Genomic DNA, 22199 nt, shown 5'->3' on the forward strand with positions numbered 1-22199 from the left:
GTTTTATTCACACCGACTGCGGGTCATTTCGAGTGTTGGATATATATATATATATATATAGAGAGAGAGAGAGAGAGAGAGAGAGAGAGAGAGAGAGAGAGAGAGAGAGAGAGAGAGTACCGAACGGCGACACCCTTTGGATTTGGCGTTCATCATTTTGATTCCGGCTCATCAAAGAAAGATGTGAAGTGATGAAAGAGAGAGGAATGTAGGAGGTGAATGAGTTTATTAGGAGTAAAGTATCCAATTCATTGTCGTACAAAAGGATAACGTATCTAAAAGCATTGTTTTGGGTAGTTTTGTAATACGAAAACTCATTTTGTATAAATCCGTCGAACGAAACATAATGTGGGTATTTATGTAAAGGCAAACCCAATAATGGGTAATCACGTAATTTTCCATTTTATCTTCAGCATTTGACACGTGCCCCTGATGGAATGAATGGTAACGATAGATAGAGAGAGAGAGAGAGAGAGAGAGAGAGAGAGAGAGAGAGAGAGAGAGAGAAAACCTGGATCTCCAGCTAGTTTTGGGCAGATCTCATATGACCCAACCCGATCCATATAGTTGGATCTAATTCCACCATCCCGACGCTTCCCCCTTTTCAATTTGAAATCAATGAAAGATCGGTTGCAGCTCTGCGATTTTTACTGTTTTTTCTTCCCTGGTTGATTTCAGAATCTGAAGGTATGATGGAATATACCTTGTTGTGAGTCTGTGTGAATTGTGACCTATGTAGGAGATAACAAGAGGAAGAGTTGAAGAACAAATGCAAAGGAAAGAGAAGGATTTGAGAAAAAGGGCTCAGAGATAAGGTCTGCAATTAGAAAGCTTTCATCAAGTGCCAGAGTTAAACCTGAATAAAGGTGGAAGTGAAAGAGCGAGAGAAATTCACTGCCCCGGTTTGGGGATCCTTTCTTTCGAATTTGCTTTCTCGTTTCAGGTTGAGAAACAAAAGAGGGATGATTGGATCTATTCGGGTTGGGCAAAAAACCGATCCGTGAATATCCTGTGAAGCTTCGTCTTTCTCTCTTGCATCCTGGCCGTCCACATCGTTTAAGAACACGTGTCAAACGTTGAAAGTAGAACTGCACCCACTGCACAAATAGGAAATTGTAGAGGATCTGAATCAGGTTGGGGTTGGTTCTCTAGCCATTTCGGATCGGTTATCTGGCATTCTGTGTGCGTTTCTTGTCGCTCGACTGATTTGCCACGTGGCATTTTATTTTCGTTGCGGAACCGGTAGTTCTGCTGAACCCAGAAACCCTGTTCAAGACTTTGTAGTTGAAAGAATCAATTTACAACAGAAGGAAGTTCGAATCCTCCCCTATCGGTTCTTCTCCCTTTCTCTCATACGCAAAGAGCCCTATCCATCAGCTTCAGCAACTTGAAGGATGAACAGGTACCCACATTCTATACTGAAGTTTAGTGTTTGTAGCGACTGAATTGGTATTTTGGTTCATTTTTCGTTAAAATTGATGTTTCTGTTTGGAAAATAATTCAGATTAAATTGATCCATAACTTAGTGTTCTTGTATTGGATTTAAACAACTTCAGGTTACAAATATGATGAGTAAATAAATTCATGTCGCGTCAGTATCTCATTGAGGTGTCTTGTTGTTGATAAATATCGTTAGTCCGGGTAATTCTAAGAGAAGGGTGAGTACATGGAGATTCAAAACTATGGACAAAGCCCTTCTTAATAGGTTGTTTAGTGGGTGGGTTATAAAATTTGATAAGCAAAGCTGGCTTATCACCGAGAAGAGCCCCTTTGTTGCTTCGCAGTTTTGAGTTCAATTTACAGAAGTGGCACACTGAATTGTTTGTTCACTAAAAGGGAAGAACACTTAATTACTTACAAAAGTGGATAGCATTCCAGTCAAATAGATTTTTTCCTCAATAGAAGGCATGACAGATGGATGTGTAAGGATTGTAAGGTCATACCTGGGGAGAGTTTAACCTCTCAACATAAACTGTTGATCTTGGACATGTGCTTCTGTTTATCGAAGAAGAAAACGAGGAACCAAGGGTGCCCTAAGGTTAGGTGGCTAGGGGTACTAAGTTGGCCCCTAGAGAGACTTGATGGTGGGATGCAGAGGTCCAGGCTGCCATCAAGACTAAGAAAGATAATTTTAAAATTTGGCAAAGGACTAGGGAAGTTGAAGACAAAGAGAGATATAGGGCCACCAGGAACAAGGTAAGAAAGATTGTGGGGATAGCAAGGGCGAGAAAATACGATGATTTCTACAACAATTTAAATACCAAGGAAGGGGAAATGACTATCTATAAGATACCTAAACTTCGAGAAAGGAAGAGCAGGGATCTCCAACAGGTTCAGTGTATTACAAGTGAAGATGGTAGAGTGCTTATGAAGGATGAAGACATAAAAAGGAGATGGGATGAGTATTTTTGTAGCCTGCTTAATGGAGACAGCCCTAATAGGAGTGGTTCGAGTAGCCTGCCCCACAATATGAATCATAGGTATGTACGCAAGATAGGAGTGACCGAGGTTAAAGAAGTCTTAAGGAAGATGAAAGTAAGGAAGACACCAGGTCCGGATGAAGTACCAATTGAAGTGTGGAAAAGTTTGGGACCACATGGAGTCGTTTGGTTAACCAAGTTGTTTAACAAGATTATGAACACGAAAAAGATGCCTTATGAATGGAGGAGATGCATTATTGTTCCAATTTACAAAAATAAAGGAGATTTCCAAAATTGCAAAACTATAGAGGCATAAAACTTATGAGTCAAACTATGAAACTATGGGAGAAGGTAATAGAAATTCGCTTAAGAAGAGAAACTAATATCTCAGGGAACCAATTCGGTTTCATGCATGGGAGATCCACTACAGAAGCGATCTACTTACTTAGGAGGCTTATGGAAAAAGCTAGAACCTACAAGAGGGATCTTCATATGGTCTTCATCGACCTGAAAAAGGCCTACGACAGGGTTCCCAGAGACTTAATCTGGTAGGTTTTAAAGAAGAAAGAAGTGTCAAGGAAATACGTGGATATTATTAAAGACATGTATGGAGATGTGGTGACTAGTGTGGGATCTGTGGGAGGCCAAGGTGTTGAGTTCCCAATTAATATTGGGTTACATCAAGGATCCGCATTGAGCCCCTACCAATTTACACTTGTCATGGATGATTTAACCAAGAATATTCAAGGAGAGGTCCCATGGTGTATGCTTTTTGCAGATGATATTGTTTTGGTCGGTGAAACAGTGACAGAGATTAATGATAAGTTGGAACTATGGAGATATATTTTGGAATCAAGAGGTCTCAAGATAAGTAAAACGAAGACGGAATATATGAGGTATAACTTCAGTTGATCGATGATTGATAGCGAGGAAGTGAAAATTGAGGGAAGAGAGATCCCGTAAAGTGACTGTTTCAGATATCTGGGCTCTACGTTAAACAAAGAAGGTGAGATTGATGATGATGTTTCCCATAGAATTAAAATAGGATGGATGAAATGAAGAGGGACGTCTGGAATGTTATGTGATCGATGTATTCCTTTAAAGCTTAAAGGAAAATTCTACAGGACAGCTATAAGACTAGCTATAATGTATGGTGCAGAATGTTGAGCAGTCAAGAAGCGTAACATAGATAAGTTGAGTGTGGCTGAGATGGATGTGCTGCAAAACCCTGAGAGATAGAATAAGAAATGACCAGGTTAGATCGGATTTAGGAGTTGCCCCAATTTAGGATAAGCTCAGAGAATGTTGGTTACAAAGGTTTGGGCATGTCCAAAGGATGCCCTTGGATGCCCCAGTACAGAGGAGTGACCAGATGCAAATGAAAAAAGCTAGGGGCAGGCCAAAATTGACCATTGATGAGTTAATTGGTAGAGACATGCAAAAGTTAAGGGCCCGTTTGATAACGTTTCTGCCATTTCTGTTTCAAGAAACGGCAGAAACATAAATTTCCGTTTCTAGAAACAGAAATGGAATTGAAGGTGTTTGATAAGTCATGTTTTTAGAAGTCGATAGTAACCAATGAAAAAATGGCCACAAGTCGTTTCCAGAAACAGCGAAACAAGTTCAACTTGTTTCGCCTTGGTCGTTTCTTGAACCATAAATAAGTAAAAATTTTTATTTCTATTTCTGAAAATAAGTGAAACAAAACAGTTTTATCAAACGCTTTTTACTCCGTTTCTGCTGTTTCTGGAAACAGAAACGACAGAAATGCGTTTCTTGAAACGTTATCAAACGGGCCCTAAGTCTTCACCCAAGTATGACATCTAATAGAGCTGCCTGGGTTAAGATTTGAGTTGCAGACGGTTTGTGAGTGGGATGTCCCAAAGTTTTTTTTTTTCAAATACTTGCGGATCCATGTAGCTGACCCCATTTAGTTGGGATAAGGCTAACCTTTGCTGTTGTTGTTGTTATTGTTGTTGTTGCACACTGAATTGTCTGTCCTTGGGAGATAGATTTGGGATAGTGGGCTGCAGAAGTGATTTTGTCATTGGACCTAGTTTGTTGAAGTAAATGTAATCCAGAGAACGAATAATTCCCCCCCCCCCACCCAAAAGGAAAAAAAATAATAATAATAAATAAATGGCAAATCTTGTGTCATTGTGCTGGATAGATACTGTATATTCCATGTTTCAAAACATGTAAACCAGAAACTGGAACAAAAATAATTGTTGAGGAAAATAGTACTTAAATGTCTACATTTAACTTGATTTCCAGATAGAGGTCAATAAAAGATCACAATATCAACTGGAAACCATAAATTGTTATGGCCCTATTATTAGAAAATTTGAAGCTTCCACTCACTTCCGTTTTCTTGAGAATTCTACTAAGTGCTTCCGTGATGATGGTAAAGGAAATGGGTGAGCTGTAGGGCAAACGCATAATTCTTGCATTATACCCCTTGAACTCTTACAATATCTAGATGTATTCACCTTATAATACTGAATAGGAAGTGGTCAAACAGCCCAGTCTCAAGGTTTCAGAATGATTTACATGGGCATAAGCTGTGATCAGACAGCCCGTACTCAAGGCTTCAGAAATAATTCGCATTCGCATGGGCATGAGCTTTTTTCATTACTGTCTTGCACGTCATCCTTGGCTTTCCCTTCTTAAGTTGGCATTCAATGCATTCGTTGGATACAATCACGTCATATGAAATCTGCTTTGCCACACAAAGCTCCTTGATAAAAATTGAAATATACTTGCAAACACTTGTTTAATCTAGATTCTCATGCCTTAGTCAAATGTTGTAGGCGCTACCCATTGAGCCATGATGAAAGAAGTATTTGGCTCTCTATCCATAACACTTTCCTTATCTATTTACTGTTAAAGCATACAGCTACAGACAATTCGGTTTGCATTTTCCCCAGCTATGATGAAATTTGAATAATAAAATTGTTAATATATTACATAGGCCATTGAGATAACTTTGCAGACATAAATAATAACGGAAAGAAAAATAACTTTTACTACCACGAGGCAAGGATGTTCTAAAGATGAAAAAGTTTTGAGGTTGCAACTGGTTGATGATTTCTATCTCAAATAAATTCCATTCAAACCCCTCAAATTAAGAGGATGCAGTGGTCTTAAAATTAGTGTATTTGATTTGGGAAAACCCTAGGTCTTCATCTGGCTACAAGTAAAGTTGAATAAAAGGAGAAATTAAAAGCCATTCAAAACCTCAAAGATATTACATCTTCACTTATCAACAAAATTACTATGATTTGAATAAGAAAATATGATAGAGCGAAGGAATTTATTTGAAAAGTTTAGGTATCATATTTTCTAAGATGTTAAATTAGTTACACAATCATGATTATGAGTATTTCCATTTTTTTTTTTCAGATTTGTTTCAGTTCCATTAATTTCACTTGATTACAAAATTTCTTGCCAAACTCATACACTTATAAGAAAAGATTCCATAATCCTCTAATAACTAGTCCTATTCCCCAAGAGGAAATGTGCATGTTTGAGGTTCCAATCAAGGAAGATATTTCATGGAACTGAATGTCTTACAAGTTGTCTGGTGGAGCATGACGTCTCCAATTAAGCTTGACTAAGATTTGGAAAAAAAAAATGTTTGATATGCTTCTCTTTAAATCTGTGCAATCCTGTTTATATCTACATTATGGGAGAAGGTTATTGAAGCCCGTCTGAGAAGAGAGACTATATCTCGAAGACCAATTTGTTTTAATGCCAGGTAGATCCACGACATAGGTTATTTACCTACTTAGGAGGCTCATGGAAAGATATACAACTCACAAGAAGGATCTCCACATGGTCTTTATTGACCTAGAAAAAGCATATGACAAAGTCCCTAGAGATTTAATCCGGCATGTCCTAGTAAAGAGTGGTGTTGACTACATAGGTAGATATAATTAAGGATATGTATGAGGGGTTGAAAACTAGTATAAGATCTATAGGAGGAGGTCAAGGCAATGAATTCCAATTATGTCGGCCTTAAGCCACTATTTGTTTGCACTTATCATGGATGAGTTGCCAAGAGCATTCTAGACGAGGACCCTTGGTATATGCTCTTAGCCGATGATACCATTTTAGTGGATGAGACTAAAACATGGATTAACGTTAAGTTGGACCGATGGAGATCAGCTTTGGAAACAAGAGGTTTTAAGATTAGTAGATTGAAGACGGAGGATATGAAATGTAACTTTAGTCAAACTTTGGTGGGTCATGATATGGTGAAATTTGGGGAGAGAGAGATACTGCAAAGTGACTATTTTAGATATCTGGGGTCAACCATAAATAAATAAGATGATATAGAGGATGATGTTTCACAAAGAGAAGCTATGCGTCGCAGGGATGAAGATGTTAAGATGGATGTGCGGAAAAACTAGGAAGGATAAAGTGATGAGCATATTAGAGCTGATTTGGGAGTTGTCTTGATTAATGAAAAGCTCTAAGAAACTCGTTTGAGGTGGTATTGGCTATGTTCAACGGAGACTTGGGGATGCCCCAGTAAGGAGTAATTTGATTTTGATTGAAGGAGCTAAAAGAGCTAGGGGAAAACCTAAAATGACCATAGGAGAAGTAGTGAGGAATGACATGCATAGTCTAGGGCTTGTCCCAAGTATGAACTAAGATGAAGCCGATTGGAGGGAAAGGATCCGTGTAGCCGACCCCATTTAGCTGAGATTTTCCTGTTCTGCTAGGTTGTGCTTTTTCCCATACTCTCATTTTACTTTCATTTGACTTTCCTTTCTCCTATTTTTTTTTTTGCATGGATCCATATAGCTGACTTTATTTAGTTGGGTTACGGTTGAGTTTGTTGTTGTTGTTGTTAAGCCTAATGCATAAGGCTTTACAGTTCAGTTTTGTTGTGTAGAACAGAACAAGGTTTTAAGAATGTGAACCATAGCAATAGTGTGGAAGAGGAAGGAGAAGAAGATGTGATGGAGAAAGAAGAGAAATTATGGCTGTCCATGACCGTCTCTTCCTCTGAGAAATTAGGGTGTCCACGATAGCGTCTTCCTCCCATATTTATTAAGGTGGCGCCTAGGCGCTGAGGCAGTTGTAGGAGTCTAAGGCACTGGTCCGCTTTATGTGCAACACATAAGGTGACCGCCTTAACTATTAAGGCGCTATAAGGTGTATGCCTAGGGCGGTCGCCTTGTGTAATTTTTTACATTACTTATTATTTTAAACAAATTTACACAGATTCCAAATGTCATTTGGTGATTGGCAGGTATACGAGGAAGAATACACTTGAGATGCATGGGATCAAGGCTATTAATACTAAAACTCTACAAAAAAACTCACAAATCAGTCCTAAAATCGCAAGGGTTTACTGAACTGAAGAGGGAAGAACCAGTGCTGACGGGAGCCTTCCTCCGGCAGTGGCAGCGAACCTTCGTTCTTCTTTCTTCTTCATTCTACCTAATGTTTTTCTCCTTCTTTCTCTTAATCTCTTCTATTTCCCTCTTCTTTTTTTTTTTTTTCAATTTTCTTTTCCTAATTTCCTCTCCTTCTACGGTTTTCTACTTCTTCTTCTGCTTCTTTTTTTTTTTTTTGGCTTCATTTCCTCTGTTTTTTCATTTTTTTCTGCTTTCTTTTCCTCTCCCAGTCTCTCTTCTATCTTCTCCTTCTTCTTCTTCACTTCTTCACTGCAACAGTGCAACCCGCAGCTCTCTTTTTTTCTGTTGGGTGGGAAAAATGTGTTGTACTGTTGTCCCCTTTATTTTTTCAACCTTCGGCGTGTGTATGACTACTAGTCTACTATGAATATTCATATGATTGTTTGCCTTTTAGCATTTTACATATTCCTTTCTTTTTTCTTCCAATAATTTTCTTTCTTATAGAACAAAGTTCGATTATTTATTACGGATGCCATCTGTACATCATGTTTGGAGATGCTAATATGTTGTCCAATAAGGTTGCTGATGCAATTTGTCTCAATTAAGCTCACTAACTTGGTTTGTTATATGAACTCTATTAGATGTAGACACTTTTTCATCTGTTGTAAATAGTTCCTCTAAAGATATTTTGGATGTATAAAAAATATAACACAAGAACGCTTTATTCAATAAGGTGATGCCTTATGCCTGCCCTATCTCCAAAGCGCTCCGAAAGACCCTCAAATGCCTCAGTCGCCTCGCCGCCTTAATAACCTTGCTTCCTCTTTTATATTGCTTTCAAAATAAAAGAATATTTAGTACAAGAAGACCCCATACATAGTACTAATTCCTATTTTGTACACATTGCACAGGCATTCCCAGAATAACCTTACAGTTATTTTATACATTTGTGAAGAAACTTTTTTTTTATGGGTAGTTGTTTGTGTCACAAGGATTTGTGACATTTTTGAAAGACAGGTCTGCGCCGTCCATAGTTGTCACGACGACAAGGCTAACCAAGGCGGTGGAGGGTTGTCTAAGCGCTTAGGCGAGAAGGCGCCCACCTTAAGGCGAACAAGTGTTATTTTTTATTTTTCCTATTTTCTAACATTATTTAGTGAGTTATATATACCTTGTATCATAAAAAATCAAGATTAAGCCACATTAAGTCATTAAAAATCAACATTTAGCCACATCAAATCATAAAAAATTAACATTAAGTCATATTAAGTTATAAAAAATCAATATTTAGAGAAATGCTCTTATTCTATAATAAGTTTGACTGGTCAAATGATTTTATTTTTACATGAGACTTTTTGTATTAGTTATAACATAAAGCCAGCTTTCTAACAAGTTTAAGATTACTTAAATCTAAGTTGCAATGACAAAGTTATGCTTCAGTCAAACTTATTTTTAAGTGCGCGAATACTATTAAAATCGCCTGAATGAAAATAATTTTATGAATATCAAAACAAAATATTTTTTTACCGGACTTTTGGTTTTTAGCAATGTTTTAACATGATAGAATTTATAAAATTTTCATAATTGAGAAAAACCCTAGCATTTAAAAGTTGAAAATCGTCCCTATAACCAAAATCCAGTTTTTGTTCTTGGACTGGGGGGTTGAATTTTTATCCTTTTGGAATTTGATTTTTAAACTATTTTTATTGGATTCAAATAGGGGGTATTTGCTTATTTATGAATAATATCTTAAGTAAATGAAAACATTTACTTGAATGATATTTGGCATAAATAAGTGCCGAAACATAAGGCGACATGCAGTGCAATAAGGCGGCTGTCGCCTGGACGCCTAGTCGTCGCCTAGGCGACGCTTTGACAACGCCTTGACAACTATGGCGCCGTCCATTTTCACGGCTTTTCCTATCTAAACCATCTGTTCCTACTCAAAGTTGGGATAGTGTATGGTAATGGCTAAAGTATTGGTACACATGTATGGACATATACAAGATACTTGTTAATACACCAGGGTTATTTGATTGAATTAGACTCTGATATTTGACACATGGCTAGACCATGTCCTCTCTATCCAATGGTTAGAATTGACACATCATCTATCCACATGGCATAATAAGTGTCCTGTCATGCTTGCAAAAGTAATGTTTCATCTCCTTTTTTTTTTTTTTTTTTTTTTAAATTTAGTCCTTTTAGAGGTATCATTTTGTATTCTTCCCACTGCATCAACCCTCTTCCACAAGGAAAATAAATGCTAACTAGATATGGCCACTAACAAGCAATGATTTCATTTCTTTCGCTAGTTTAGGTTTTATCACCAAAATTCTTTTAGATTCTGTATTGTTTAGGCCATAAACACATGATGGTTTATTGCCACATGACACATCTTATCAATCCAATTTCATTCTATTACTTGCTTATGTTGTTGCATACGCATAAAATATGTTTATTCTTTTCTTTTTTCCTAGTTGCAAGTATAAACGTGTATTATTCTTGTAGTACGTTCTAAAACATTTGCCCATTGGAAACAGAGCAATTGTGAGAAAAGCTGTGGGCACTGTTCATACATTAAAATTTCCAAAGAAGGCTTTCACTAATGATGCAGCTGCTGGAGTATCTAGCTCTGACTCTTTTCAATTTATTAATGTAATAATCCTTATCTTGATTTTACTTCTTTTTTTTTGTTGGGGGGGGGGTGGGGCTGGGGGGAAGATTGCCATCTGTGGCCCCGCGGAAGGCTGAAGCACCAATTTGTGCCACATGGATTAGCCATTTGGTCTTTGGACTGCGAGATTTAGTTTGTAAACCTAAATCTCTGGGGTCCACTTTAGCCGTCTACTCTCTTTCTTTCTTCTTCTTCTTCTTCTCTCTCTCTCTCTCTCTCTCTCTCTCTCTCTCTCTCTCTCTCTCTCTTTTTAACTACTTAGCACAATAGTGGCCTTGTTCTTGGTTCATTGAATACATTCTTTGACAGTTGCTGGGTAGGTTTCGGGCTTTAAAGCCTGGGATTCGTTAGCCATTTACACATTGAGATCACTGTAGCAGTATAGCTGGTAATGAAAATGGTTGTATCTCACAGACTTTCATTTATGTTGCTTGGTGTGCATTGTTGGAGTGACTTGTTTTCTTCAACTTATAGGAGGAGGATAAGCTTGGTAAGACAACTAAGATGGACGAATATGATGTTGCTATTGTTGGAGGAGGCATGGTTGGCATGGCTCTTGCTTGTGCTTTGTGTGAGTACTGTCGCTTGGTTTGTAGATTTCAAGTGCTGTTTGTATTTAGTCTGTTGTGTCAATGCTGCAAATCTGAGGTTAACACTTGTAAGATGAAACATATTGAGTGGCTAAATTTCCCTTTTAGTTTCAGGAACTTTCCGGTAAACTGGTATTTTCCTATTTTCTGTACTGTTAACAATCCAATTTCCTCCTTGTGATTTATGGTTGGGGATTATTATCTTGTTTGAGGTGTTCGAGGGTTTATCTTGCCGGCCTTCTCTGGCCGTTGTATTCTTTTCTTCTTATTGTACCTTATCTTCTTCTTCCTTTTTTTTTTTTCACAGTCTGATCTCTTGTTTTATTAGATTTTGTTATTCATTAAATAAAAGAGTGCAGCAGAATTTATCATAATAAGCTACTACAGAGAAAATATGGGAAGTAAGTACAAGTAACTGTGTTGTGTAATGTGAAATTATCCAACCTCTCTAGTAACACAGAATTATTTATATCAAATGGAGCTGTCTTAGAATGATATATACTCACTGAATCCTATTTTGTGGGGGTTCTCTGAGTCCGAAATGTTTGTGGTGTCATGGTGTGATGGATTTGACTGCTGGATCCATTTCCATGTAACATCAATCAATTACTCCATCAGAACTTCCCACTTAACTATTTTATAACAGATCGTTAAATCTAGAGGTTCACTGGATTGTGATACGCTTTAATGCACTAAAAGATCTAGCATATTGGATGATGGGAGATAATTTCCCAGGTCTAACATTATTGAAGAGACCCAACTATGAGTGCTCTAGAATCTTGCTCAATCTCCAATGAGGGTCATTGAATGATGTGAGCTGCTTTCAAGCCAAATATGAAAGCACGTAGTGAAATAACCTAGAGGGGGGTGAATAGGTTATGCTAGTGGAAATTAACTCTTTTCGATGTATAGGTCCCAAGTGTGATTGCAAGTTAAAAACGATGCGGAATAAATAAAATAGGCACAATCACACAACACAAGATTTATAGTGGTTCGACTCAATCTGAGTCTAGTCCACTCTCTACAAGAATCCTCTTGTAAGGTATTCCACTAGTTCTCACTTTCAGTACGATAGGTAGGGAAGAAAACCTTTACAATCTTTTTCACGGATAAGAGTATCCTTACAAATCCCCTTTACAGGCAGAGAGGCACCTTTGCAATCTCCTTTGCAGGTAGAGAGCACCTTACAATCTCCTTTAAGGTAGAGAGGCACTTTACACTCTTTTAAGGATAAGAGGATCCTTACAATCTCTTAAGGATGAGAGAGTCCTTACACAAGCCTAAGTATAGTCTAGACTTAATGTAAAATAGAAAATGGAGAAGTAGAATAAAAGAAGATTACCTCCGGTGTGGTGCAAATGAAATATGCAATGATGATAGAATGAATGCACCTTTTGAGTCTTCTTGATGCTTGTAATGTAAATGCCAAGATGTAGATGAAGACTTGTAGATGGTCTTGAGTTCCTCTTGAATGTAAAATAAAGAACTTGAACTCAAGAAATGGTGTAGACCAATTCTCACTTCTAATGCTCAAATAATGCTTCTCTAAAGTTGGGATTGATTGTTAATTAATGAGTAGCATTAGAGGTATTTATAGGTGAGCTTAGGAGAGCATTTTAGGCAGTAAATCTCACTTAAACGGTCATATTCTAGGTCCACCGGTCGACCGCCATTGGTAGCCGGTCGATCGCCAAGAGCCGTCGAGGCAAAATATAGCCGTTGGGGCACTTCCAAGCAGTAACCGGTCTACCGGGACTTTTTACCAGTCAACCGTCTATGGTCTCGGACAGTTCCGGTCGACCGGGGCTTTCAGCCGGTCGACCGCCAACATGACAGACTGTTTTGACAGAATGCTATCATACTGACCAGTCGTCAGTGTTTTGACCATAACTTTTCGGTCCGACCTTGGATTGATCTTAGATCAGTTGTGTTGGAATCGCGACTCAATTTCCTACAACTTCTATGAAGGTTTAATCTCTTGATACCGACTTTAAGATTACCCAAAATGCCCTTGAGTTAGGTTAATCTGGTTTTCACAGAATTTCACTAGAACACATTTTTCCTAATATGTTCCTCACCACTTAGAGACTCTCCATACTTGGTAAAGGTATGCTCTATGGTCATTCTAGCATGATGCAATGCACATGCATGTGGTGAGTGCATATATATATATATGTGGAAGTTACAAATTACATTAAAAATGACCACTCTATCCTAGTGGTCTTCTTCTTCACTTGAACCTTTCACTCTTTGGCACTTCATCTTCTTTTCTTCTTATTTGCAATTCCATGTCTTTAAGCTTTATGTCTTAACATCTTGAAGCTTGGATTCTTCTGATACCTTCTTCAAGTATTGATACCAACTTATTGATACTCCTCATTTGATGACTTCGATCTTCATTTCTTCCTTTCATTCATCAAATTTGATCTTCGATATGAAGTCTCTATAAAACAATACTTGAAGGCAAATTATGAAATACCTTCATATATTTGTTATCATCAAAACCAACTATAGGAGTGTGGGCATATCCCTAACACGTAGTCCTGTATTACTCTGATCTGCTAAACCAGATGGACCTATATATGTGATGATTTTTTTATTTCCTGATCCCTAAATGATCCAACTACGCGATCTGATCCCAGACTTCTTAGGGAGCTTCCTACAAGTTGAGCTTGATGGCATTAGCTCTGGGATTGTTGGACGAGGCCTCACTGATGGGGATAAGAGGTCTTATATGATCACCTCACCCAAAATTTTCACTCTATTAAATAGGATAACTCGGCAAACATCCTGTGTTATCCCATCTTCCTGCTTTAACCTTGATGAGGTCAAACACATCCATTGAGAATCTGATGTAGTTAAGGGTGTCCAATTGGTCTTTAAAATACTTTATCTTAGCCCATGGTTGGATTCTATAGGCATTGAGCTTCCCCTCGCCCCCCCCCCCTGGGCGGGGAGAATGGGCCTGTTTTATAAGCCCAAAAGTTGGAATTTAAAAGGTCAATGGGAATAAGTAATGGATAAGATTATGTGGGTTCCATTAGTAGATTTTTCTTTTAGGTAGTCTTTTATTACTTTTAAAGGTCTTTAGTCTGATTACTTGTCCAGAAGATAGAAGATTAGTTCCTTTTTTCTCTTGTATTTAAAGAGCGGTAACCCTCCCCACCCCACCCCACCCCACCCCACCCATCCTCTCCCCCCCCACCCCCCCCCCCCCCAAAAAAAAAAAAAAAAGGATTGAATTGGAATGAATGGATTAGTTTGGGATTCACCTTGTGTGGCTGAGCTCTCTTCTTCCCCACCCCAGGATTTGCACCTTTTCTCTTCTTCCTTCTCTCTCTCTCTCTCTCTAATTCCTACGGTTAGTTTTCCTCTTTTACCTCCTATTTCTTCTCTTTCTTTAATGGGACAGCTCTATGGAATTAAGTTCTTTCTTTTCTCTTCCCCATTATAGGCTACTCCTAGATTCTTAATTTTAGGATCTAGAAACCCTAATTTATCATCTCCATGACACCCATCGATTAATTTTTTCGTCTCCATTCCACCCACTAAATTCAATTTCTTGCCAATGACTCATTTGAATTCTGGAAAGCAGTTGTTAGGATCTTGTAGCTTCCATCTTCAATTCTGACAGTTAGAACTGAGATCAGATCTGAATCACATCTAGCCGTCAGATCGGTATTCCTTCCATTCGTTAGTTGGCCCATTACTAGCAGGCCAATCAGATCTGTCAATCTGATCTATCTGCTTTAGAATCTTACAAGACTCCATAACACTATGCATGATTTTAACTGCAGTAATTCTAGAAATGGTGGGATAGTCTCATAAAGTCTTCCTTTGGGAATGTTTCATTTTGTTTATGAAGGAGTTACTTTGACTAGTATTATGAACATGAATAATCCTTCTGAGTGAGCAGTTTTGGCTCATAAGAATTTAAATGGTGCTGTGAGTCACGTGGACATAGATTTTCAGGTGGCTGCCATGGAATTTGAATGGTTTATGATCACCATAAGATGCTTGTCATGTATAAGCTCTGTTTTTGTTTCTGGTAGATATTTCATTTCCTGTCCTACTAGCTTTAGACTCTGTTTCTTGTAAAAACCATGTAAAAGGAAACATTTCAGGAATAACTCGTATTTTTTTATATGAATTTACCTGAGGATTTTCCTTTACCTGGAAATAAATGGGACCATTATGCAAGGATTAGAGTATCGGTATCGGTCGCCATATCGGTCGGCTAAATTTTAGATACGTATCGGAAGGTATCGTATCGGAGATAAGCTAAGATATGCTAAAGAACAAGGATTAAAGTATTAGCTGTATTAGTTGGCTAAATTTAAGATACGTGGCGGAGGGTATCATATCGTATCCGAGATACTTTAAACCATAGCCATTACGTGAAAATTTACCTGAAATTTTCCTTTTAATGTGGTTATGACCTGGAAACAAACCGGGCCTCATTGGGCTATTCACATATTTATATTTTAATGCCCATTGTTTCATATTTGGCAGTTTCTTTAGAAATGACTGGTGTTTCCTTTCACACTGTGTGCTTGCAGCAAGCATGCCGTTGACAAAACATTTGAATGTTGCCATTATTGATAGCAATCCTGCCTTGGGAAGGAAGGATAGCATAAAGAAAGATGAGCTCCCTGATCCAAGAGTCAGCACTGTCACTCCTGCAACAATTTCCTTTTTCAAGGGTACCAATATTAATCTGACACTCTCTATTTGTTCCTTACAAATCTAATAGATTTTTTTTTCAACTTGTACTGTAGTCTAACCAACATAAGGAATGGTTTGACATTAGCAGAACTTACAGGATGCCAATTCTAAATTTACCATGATGTGAACATCATAACTTAGTATAGATACTTCAACATGTTTAATATAGTGATTTGATGTTGCTGGGGGGTCTTCTGGATGTTTTCTATTTGTTTTCTAAGTGTGCATTTTGAGTTGATTTTATTGTTACTAGTTTATTTATCATTGTGAGTTTTGGGCCTTTGGTTTCTATGTCCCATCAGGATCAAAACTGATGCATTATGGTAATACCTCCCCCCCCCCCCCCTTTTTCCCTTGTTTTGCTTTCTTTTGGCTATCATAGCCAAGGCTCATGTTTTAGCCTTTGGCCGGTCTCTGTTTTCTCCCCCATTTTAATAAATAATTCTGAGATCTAAACAGAAGAAAAAAGTATCTGTAATTATAATTATTTTTCAGCATTGGATTCATAGGGTAAATTCTCCAACTCCATGCATATGGGTGGTGTTATCCAAACTCATGAAGATGTTTGTTATGACAAAGAATCTTATACATTGTTTAAACACCCTCATCTTTTTTCCCCCTTACAATTTTAATCGGTAACAGGAGGTAAATGTAATACAATTAAATAGATGAAGTTAGGGGAACTTTTAATTCCATGAAGAAGAAAAATAAAATATCTGTAGTATCATGGGCATAAACTTTCCCTTGAACCACTGAGAGGAAAAATCCCAAAGCTAATGATTTATTCCAGTTCTTACAGTTCTTGAGCCAGGCTACAAGTAAAAATACTACACACTGAAGTTGCAAGAAAAAATAAACAATTCTATGTACCCTTTTATCTCCAATGAATAGCCTGGCAAGGGTCTAGATTAAGACTTCGTATGGGTTTAATGTACTTGTTAAGAGTTAAGTGCCACAGGGGGTAGTTCTGGAATAACTTGGATCTCTTGGTGTGCTTGTTTGAATGTCACATAAGTTAAGGATATACATGGAAAATTCTGTTTTATTGTTATAAATACAAGGGTTACTGCTACTGATTCTCTCCCATAGTTGTCACGGCGCCAAGGCGAACCAAGGCGGTGGAAGGTTGTCTAAGCGCTTAGGCGCACACCTTGAGGCGAACAAGGCGACTAATTGTTATTTTTTATTTTTCCTATTTTCTAACATTATTTAGTAATCTATATATACCTTACATCATAAAAAATCAACATTAAGCAACATCAAGTCATTAAAAATCAACATTTAGCCATATTAAATTATAAAAAATTAACATTAAGTCATATTAAGTTATAAAAAATCAAAATTTAGAGAAATGCTCTGGTTCTATAACAAGTTTGACTAGTCAAATGATATTATTTTTACATGAGACTTTTTGTATCAGTTATAATATAAAACCAGCTTTCCAACAAGTCTAAGATTACTTAAATCTAAGTTGTAATGACAAAGTTATGCTCCGGTCAAACTTATTTTTAAGTACGCGAATGCTGTTAAAATCGCCTGAATGAAAATAATTTTATGGATATCAAAACAAAAAATTATTTTACCGGACTTTTGGTTTTTAACAATGTTTCAACATGATAGAATTTATAAAATTTTCATAATTGAGAAAAACTCCAGCATTTAAAAGTTGAAAATCGCCCCTATAACCAAAATCCAGTTTTCTTCTTGGACTGGGGGGTTGACTTTTTATCCTTTTGGAATTTTATTTTTAAACTATTTTTATTGGATTCAAATAGGGGGTATTTGCTTATTTATGAATAATATCTTAAGTAAATGAAATAACAAATATAAAAAGCATTTACTTATATGATATTTGGCATAAATAAGTGCCAAAACACAAGGCAGTATGCAGTGCAATAAGGCGAATGTCACCTAGGCCCCAGGCAAACTGCCTGGACGCCTAGGTGACGCCTTGACAACTATGTTCTCTCCAATCGGTAGTTTATTTTCTTTCCATTCTTTTCTTCTCTTTTCTCTTGTTTTCTTCTTCTAGATAGTATTGCTGGTTGTTCTAGATCTGAAACTGTCACATTGTATTATAGCATTGAACAGCCAGTAGCTACAATCCTTCTTTTCTTGAGAGTGTCATTAGGGCTTTCTTTTGTTGTGGTGTGCAGCAACCTACACTGTTTTTGGTTTCTGTGAAACCCTAGTCGATAGAGCATGAAAACTAGGGTTTCTTATGATGATGAAGATTGATACTTACATGGAGCACTATAATACACTGCACATGAAGGTTCTACCCTGCTGTTGCTTTTTATATCAAATAAACGGCAGTCAAATATAGCTAGCAGTTCCCATGCTTTTGCTCCTTCGGTTGCAACTAGAGTTTGGATATATTTACCCATTTAACCGTTAGATGCTTGAAATATTTCAAGGTTTATCCCTATGACTAGCCTCCTCCAATGATCCAAGTTTGGTCTTGATCAGATCAATAAGTTAGTTTGAATTCTGATCTTAGCCTATTAAAAATCAAATACTTTCCGATGAAAGTGTTTCTTCCATTAATGAAGCCTTTTGTCATATCCAATGAATTGTTTCCCTCTCTCACTTGTCTGAGTCATCTTTCTCTTCCAAGGAAAAGTTTTCCTTTGCTGATGGTGGTTGTGGCTCTGCATTTCTTGGGAGAGGTCGTGGTTCAAGAGGAGGTTGAGGATGTGGTACTCGTAGGGGTGGAGGATAGTAAACCAACCATGTCTATGTTATTGTTCTCACTGTGGCCAAGTTAATCATATCATTGATAAGTGCTTGGTTAAGTATGGAAAATCTCAGTGGGCACAACAATTTCCAATACTAAAATTATTGAGGGGATTTCTGATGTAGTGTCAGCCAATGTCACTAAAAATCTTGCTGCTTCATCTGGAGGGCCTCAATCAACGTTTGTGTCTCGTGATGGTTTGGCCACTTAGTTATTGAAACATGTCCAGCAGCTTGAGTCATCCACTTCCTCATCCATTGCTACACTAGCCCTTATACATATTGTTGTGTTAGTTGCTTTCGTCTCCTACCTTGGGTTATTGATATTGATGCTTCCTTTCATATGATTGGTAAGTCCAATGGGTTCTCTTCTTTCAATAAAACTAGTCATCCATCTCGAGTTATTCTCATTAATGGGCCTTCTACTCCCCTTTTTGTCCATGGTATAATTTCTCCTTCTTCATCTTTGCCCTTGTCTTCTGTACTTCATGTACTTCAATTACCTTTAAATCTGCTTTTTGTAAGTCAAATTACTGAGGCTTTAAATTGTTCTGCTACATCTTTTCCTTCTTATAGTGTCTTTCAGGATCTTCAGCCAAGGAAGAAGATTGGTGAAGCGCATGAGAATGATGGTCTGTTTTGTCTTCTACAACTGCCTCTACTTCTGGTTGTGTTTCTCCTCTTCATTGGCTTTATCAGTTATGCCATGTGTCGCTCTCGAAGCTTCAAGAACTGGTTCCTAGTTGCAAGTTTATATTTTGTATTGCGTGTGAAGCTTGTGAGCTCGACAAGCATCATTGTATCTCTTTTCTTCCCCTAACATTTGTAGGAGTTTGTCCTTTGTGCAAAGCAAGGTTTTAAATCTAGGTTGAAACCGAAATAAGGTCGCACACATGGTTGCTTTGAAAGAATTCTACTATGCTGAACAAAAAAAGAAGTTTGGGGAAAAAGTGGGTATGCCTTGAAGCTCCAAGAAGTCCTCTCTAGGTTGATCTTGGTTGATAATGCAAGATAGTAGAAGAAGATTGTAAAAAATTGAGCACAAATCGATGTTTGGTGGCCATATTCTTCCTTTCCTGGTTGAAACCCACGAAACTTGAGAGATTCTATCAAAATATGGGAAACAGTGGATGTTTCCATTGAAACTTGTCACTTATATAAGCCTGGGTTGGACCAATTCGGTCGAAACCGGTAACATTTTGGTTTTGACCACTGATTTCGTCTTGGGCCATACCGAAACTGGGAAATTTTGGGGAGATTTGTAACCATGATGCAAAGTAGAAATTCCTCTATGCACATAAGAACCGAGCTTTCTAAATATAGTGTAGAAATCTCGAAGGCCCTCCTGATCTTTCTTGTGGCCAACCAATCATCAGTTCAGAACACCACTCCATAATCAAATCAATGTGGATTAATTCTGATCCAGAAAGATCGAGCAAGAGACTAGTACAACAGGATTGTAAAAACAGAAAATCTTGACCAGGAATTGGATAAAAGTTATAATTCTGGCCTGAGATATCAGACCAAGCTAGAAACATGGTTGAGTGGTCTGTTATAGTAACAGAACAGATCTGCAGAACTTGGTGGGATTCTGATAACAGATCAAGGAGTTATGGAGTGTCCTAGTGCTACTAGGAAAACTAATAGCAGAACTAGAACAACAATATCAATCAGATTCTTAAGAAGCAGTAACAGAAATTCTGAAAATAGGATATCAGAATTCAGAAATTCGTTGTTGATTCAAACAGATTTCAGAAATCCAGACTAGAAGATTAGAAGCAATAAACAAGCAAAATTATGAATCTGATGAAGTGAGGAGAGAAGAAGAAAAAGAATTTGATGAACATCACTATAGAGATATCACCTGGTTGTTCAATGACCAGAACTATAAGAAGAAGGATAGAAGGGGAGCAGTCGGCCAGATCTGGAACACTCCAGTTCCGTGTGCACAGTAGTACAGCTGCAAAACACTATAAAATCTGAAAATTCTATCACTCAAATCATGCCCAGTTGATGGGGGTGTATACATATAGAAATACCTTTGTAAATTCCTGAATTGACTCAAAAGGACTCATAATCATTTTCACACACTGAATAAAGTAAATAGACTTAAAAGAGAACTCACTGAATAAAGTAAATAGACTCAAAATAGAACTCTATCTATTAACTAGTAAGTATCCTAAAGGGTGTACCCAGTGCACAAGGCTCCTGCGACTACGGGGTCTGGGGTTCATAATGTATGCAGCCTTACTTCCGCTTTGCAGAGAAACTGTTTCCTGATTTGAACCTGCAGCCACTAGGTCGCAATGGAGCAACCTTACTGTTGCGACAAGGCTCACCATATTGTATTAAGTATACAATGAAACCCAAGAAATTAAAAGTCTTAACCGATATAATAACTATCCAAAGCTTGTCTTTAGCCCATTGGATTGCCACCTGCCCCTTGTGGGCCTTCCAGACTTATGTCTAGGCATCTATATGGGATCAATGTTTAATGCAACTACATCACAGATGCACCCACCCTTGTTGAATAGCCATCTCAATGCCTTGATGGTTGCTTTCAAACTCAACTTAGCTAGAGTCACAAATGCCAATGGGACCAGAAAACATATACAAGGCATCCCTTCATGATTCCCAACCACACTCTCCATCCAAGGACATTACCTAGCTAGCTGCCATCAATATTTGGCTTAATCATATTAGGGAGATGGGATCCACCGATCCAGGCATGATGGACACTGTCATGAATGGCTGATGAAGATGCCACTAAATCCTAATGTCTCAGAAAGTAGTTGTTGGATGGGGTGATGACTTGTGTCAAATATGACACCAGCTCTCTTTATTTATAACAATGGAGAAAAAGTTCTAGAGAATTAAAAATACCATTAAACCCCTAAGGGTCCGTTTGGAAACTAACACTTTCCCTAAAACCCATTATTACAACACTCCCCCTCAAGTTGATGTATAGATATCACATATGCCCAACTTATAGATAATCGAATGAAACATCATACTACTAAGACATTTAGTAAATACATCAGCCAGTTTTTTACTACTGGGAACAAAAGGCATAGTGATAAGACCCATATCCAGCTCTTTGATGAAGTGTCGATCGATCTCCACATACTTGATTCGATCATGCTGGACAGAGTTATAAGCAATGCTAATGGCAGATTTGCTGTCACAAAGAGCTTCATAGGAAGGGTGGCTGGGACAGCCAAATCTATGAGAAGACCATGAAGCCATAAGAGCTCACAAACGCTATGCGTTATAGCACGGAACTCTGCTTTGGCACTTGAACGGGCAGCCACGACTTATTTCTTGTTTCGCCAAATAACAAAGTTACCACTAACAAATAAGCAATAACCAGTAGTAAACCTGTGGTCATTAGGAAAACTTGTCCAATCAGCATCCGTGAAGACCTCCCAAGGGTGATCATAAGGAGAAAAAGGATGTCACGTCCTGGGGTAGATTTTAAGTAGCGGAGAATGCACAATACAACTTCCATGTGAGTCGAGTAGGGATCATGCATGTACTGACTAACCAAGTTAATGGCAAATGCTATGTCGGCGTGTATGAGAAAGATAGATCAAACGCCCCACTAATCTCTAATATCTCCCCTTATCCACATGATCACCTTCCTTGGTACTCAGGTGACATTTAGCTTCAATAAGAGTGTCTA

General features: G+C 37.8%; 1 protein-coding gene across 1 annotated transcript in view; it reads left to right on the plus strand.

Annotated features, from left to right (window-relative positions):
* Positions 1 to 570: 570 nt before the first annotated feature.
* LOC122091565 (ubiquinone biosynthesis monooxygenase COQ6, mitochondrial) overlaps positions 571 to 22199 on the plus strand; it is a 37602-nt gene continuing 15973 nt past the window's right edge. The window contains exons 1-4 of the mRNA XM_042661576.1: positions 571 to 1402; positions 10333 to 10447; positions 10941 to 11037; positions 15616 to 15759. Coding sequence (XP_042517510.1) covers positions 1395 to 1402; positions 10333 to 10447; positions 10941 to 11037; positions 15616 to 15759 — 364 coding nt within the window. The 5' untranslated portion in view covers positions 571 to 1394. The remainder of the gene's footprint in view (positions 1403 to 10332; positions 10448 to 10940; positions 11038 to 15615; positions 15760 to 22199) is intronic.

Source organism: Macadamia integrifolia, chromosome 10 (assembly GCF_013358625.1).
Source record: "Macadamia integrifolia cultivar HAES 741 chromosome 10, SCU_Mint_v3, whole genome shotgun sequence".
NCBI lineage: Eukaryota > Viridiplantae > Streptophyta > Magnoliopsida > Proteales > Proteaceae > Macadamia > Macadamia integrifolia.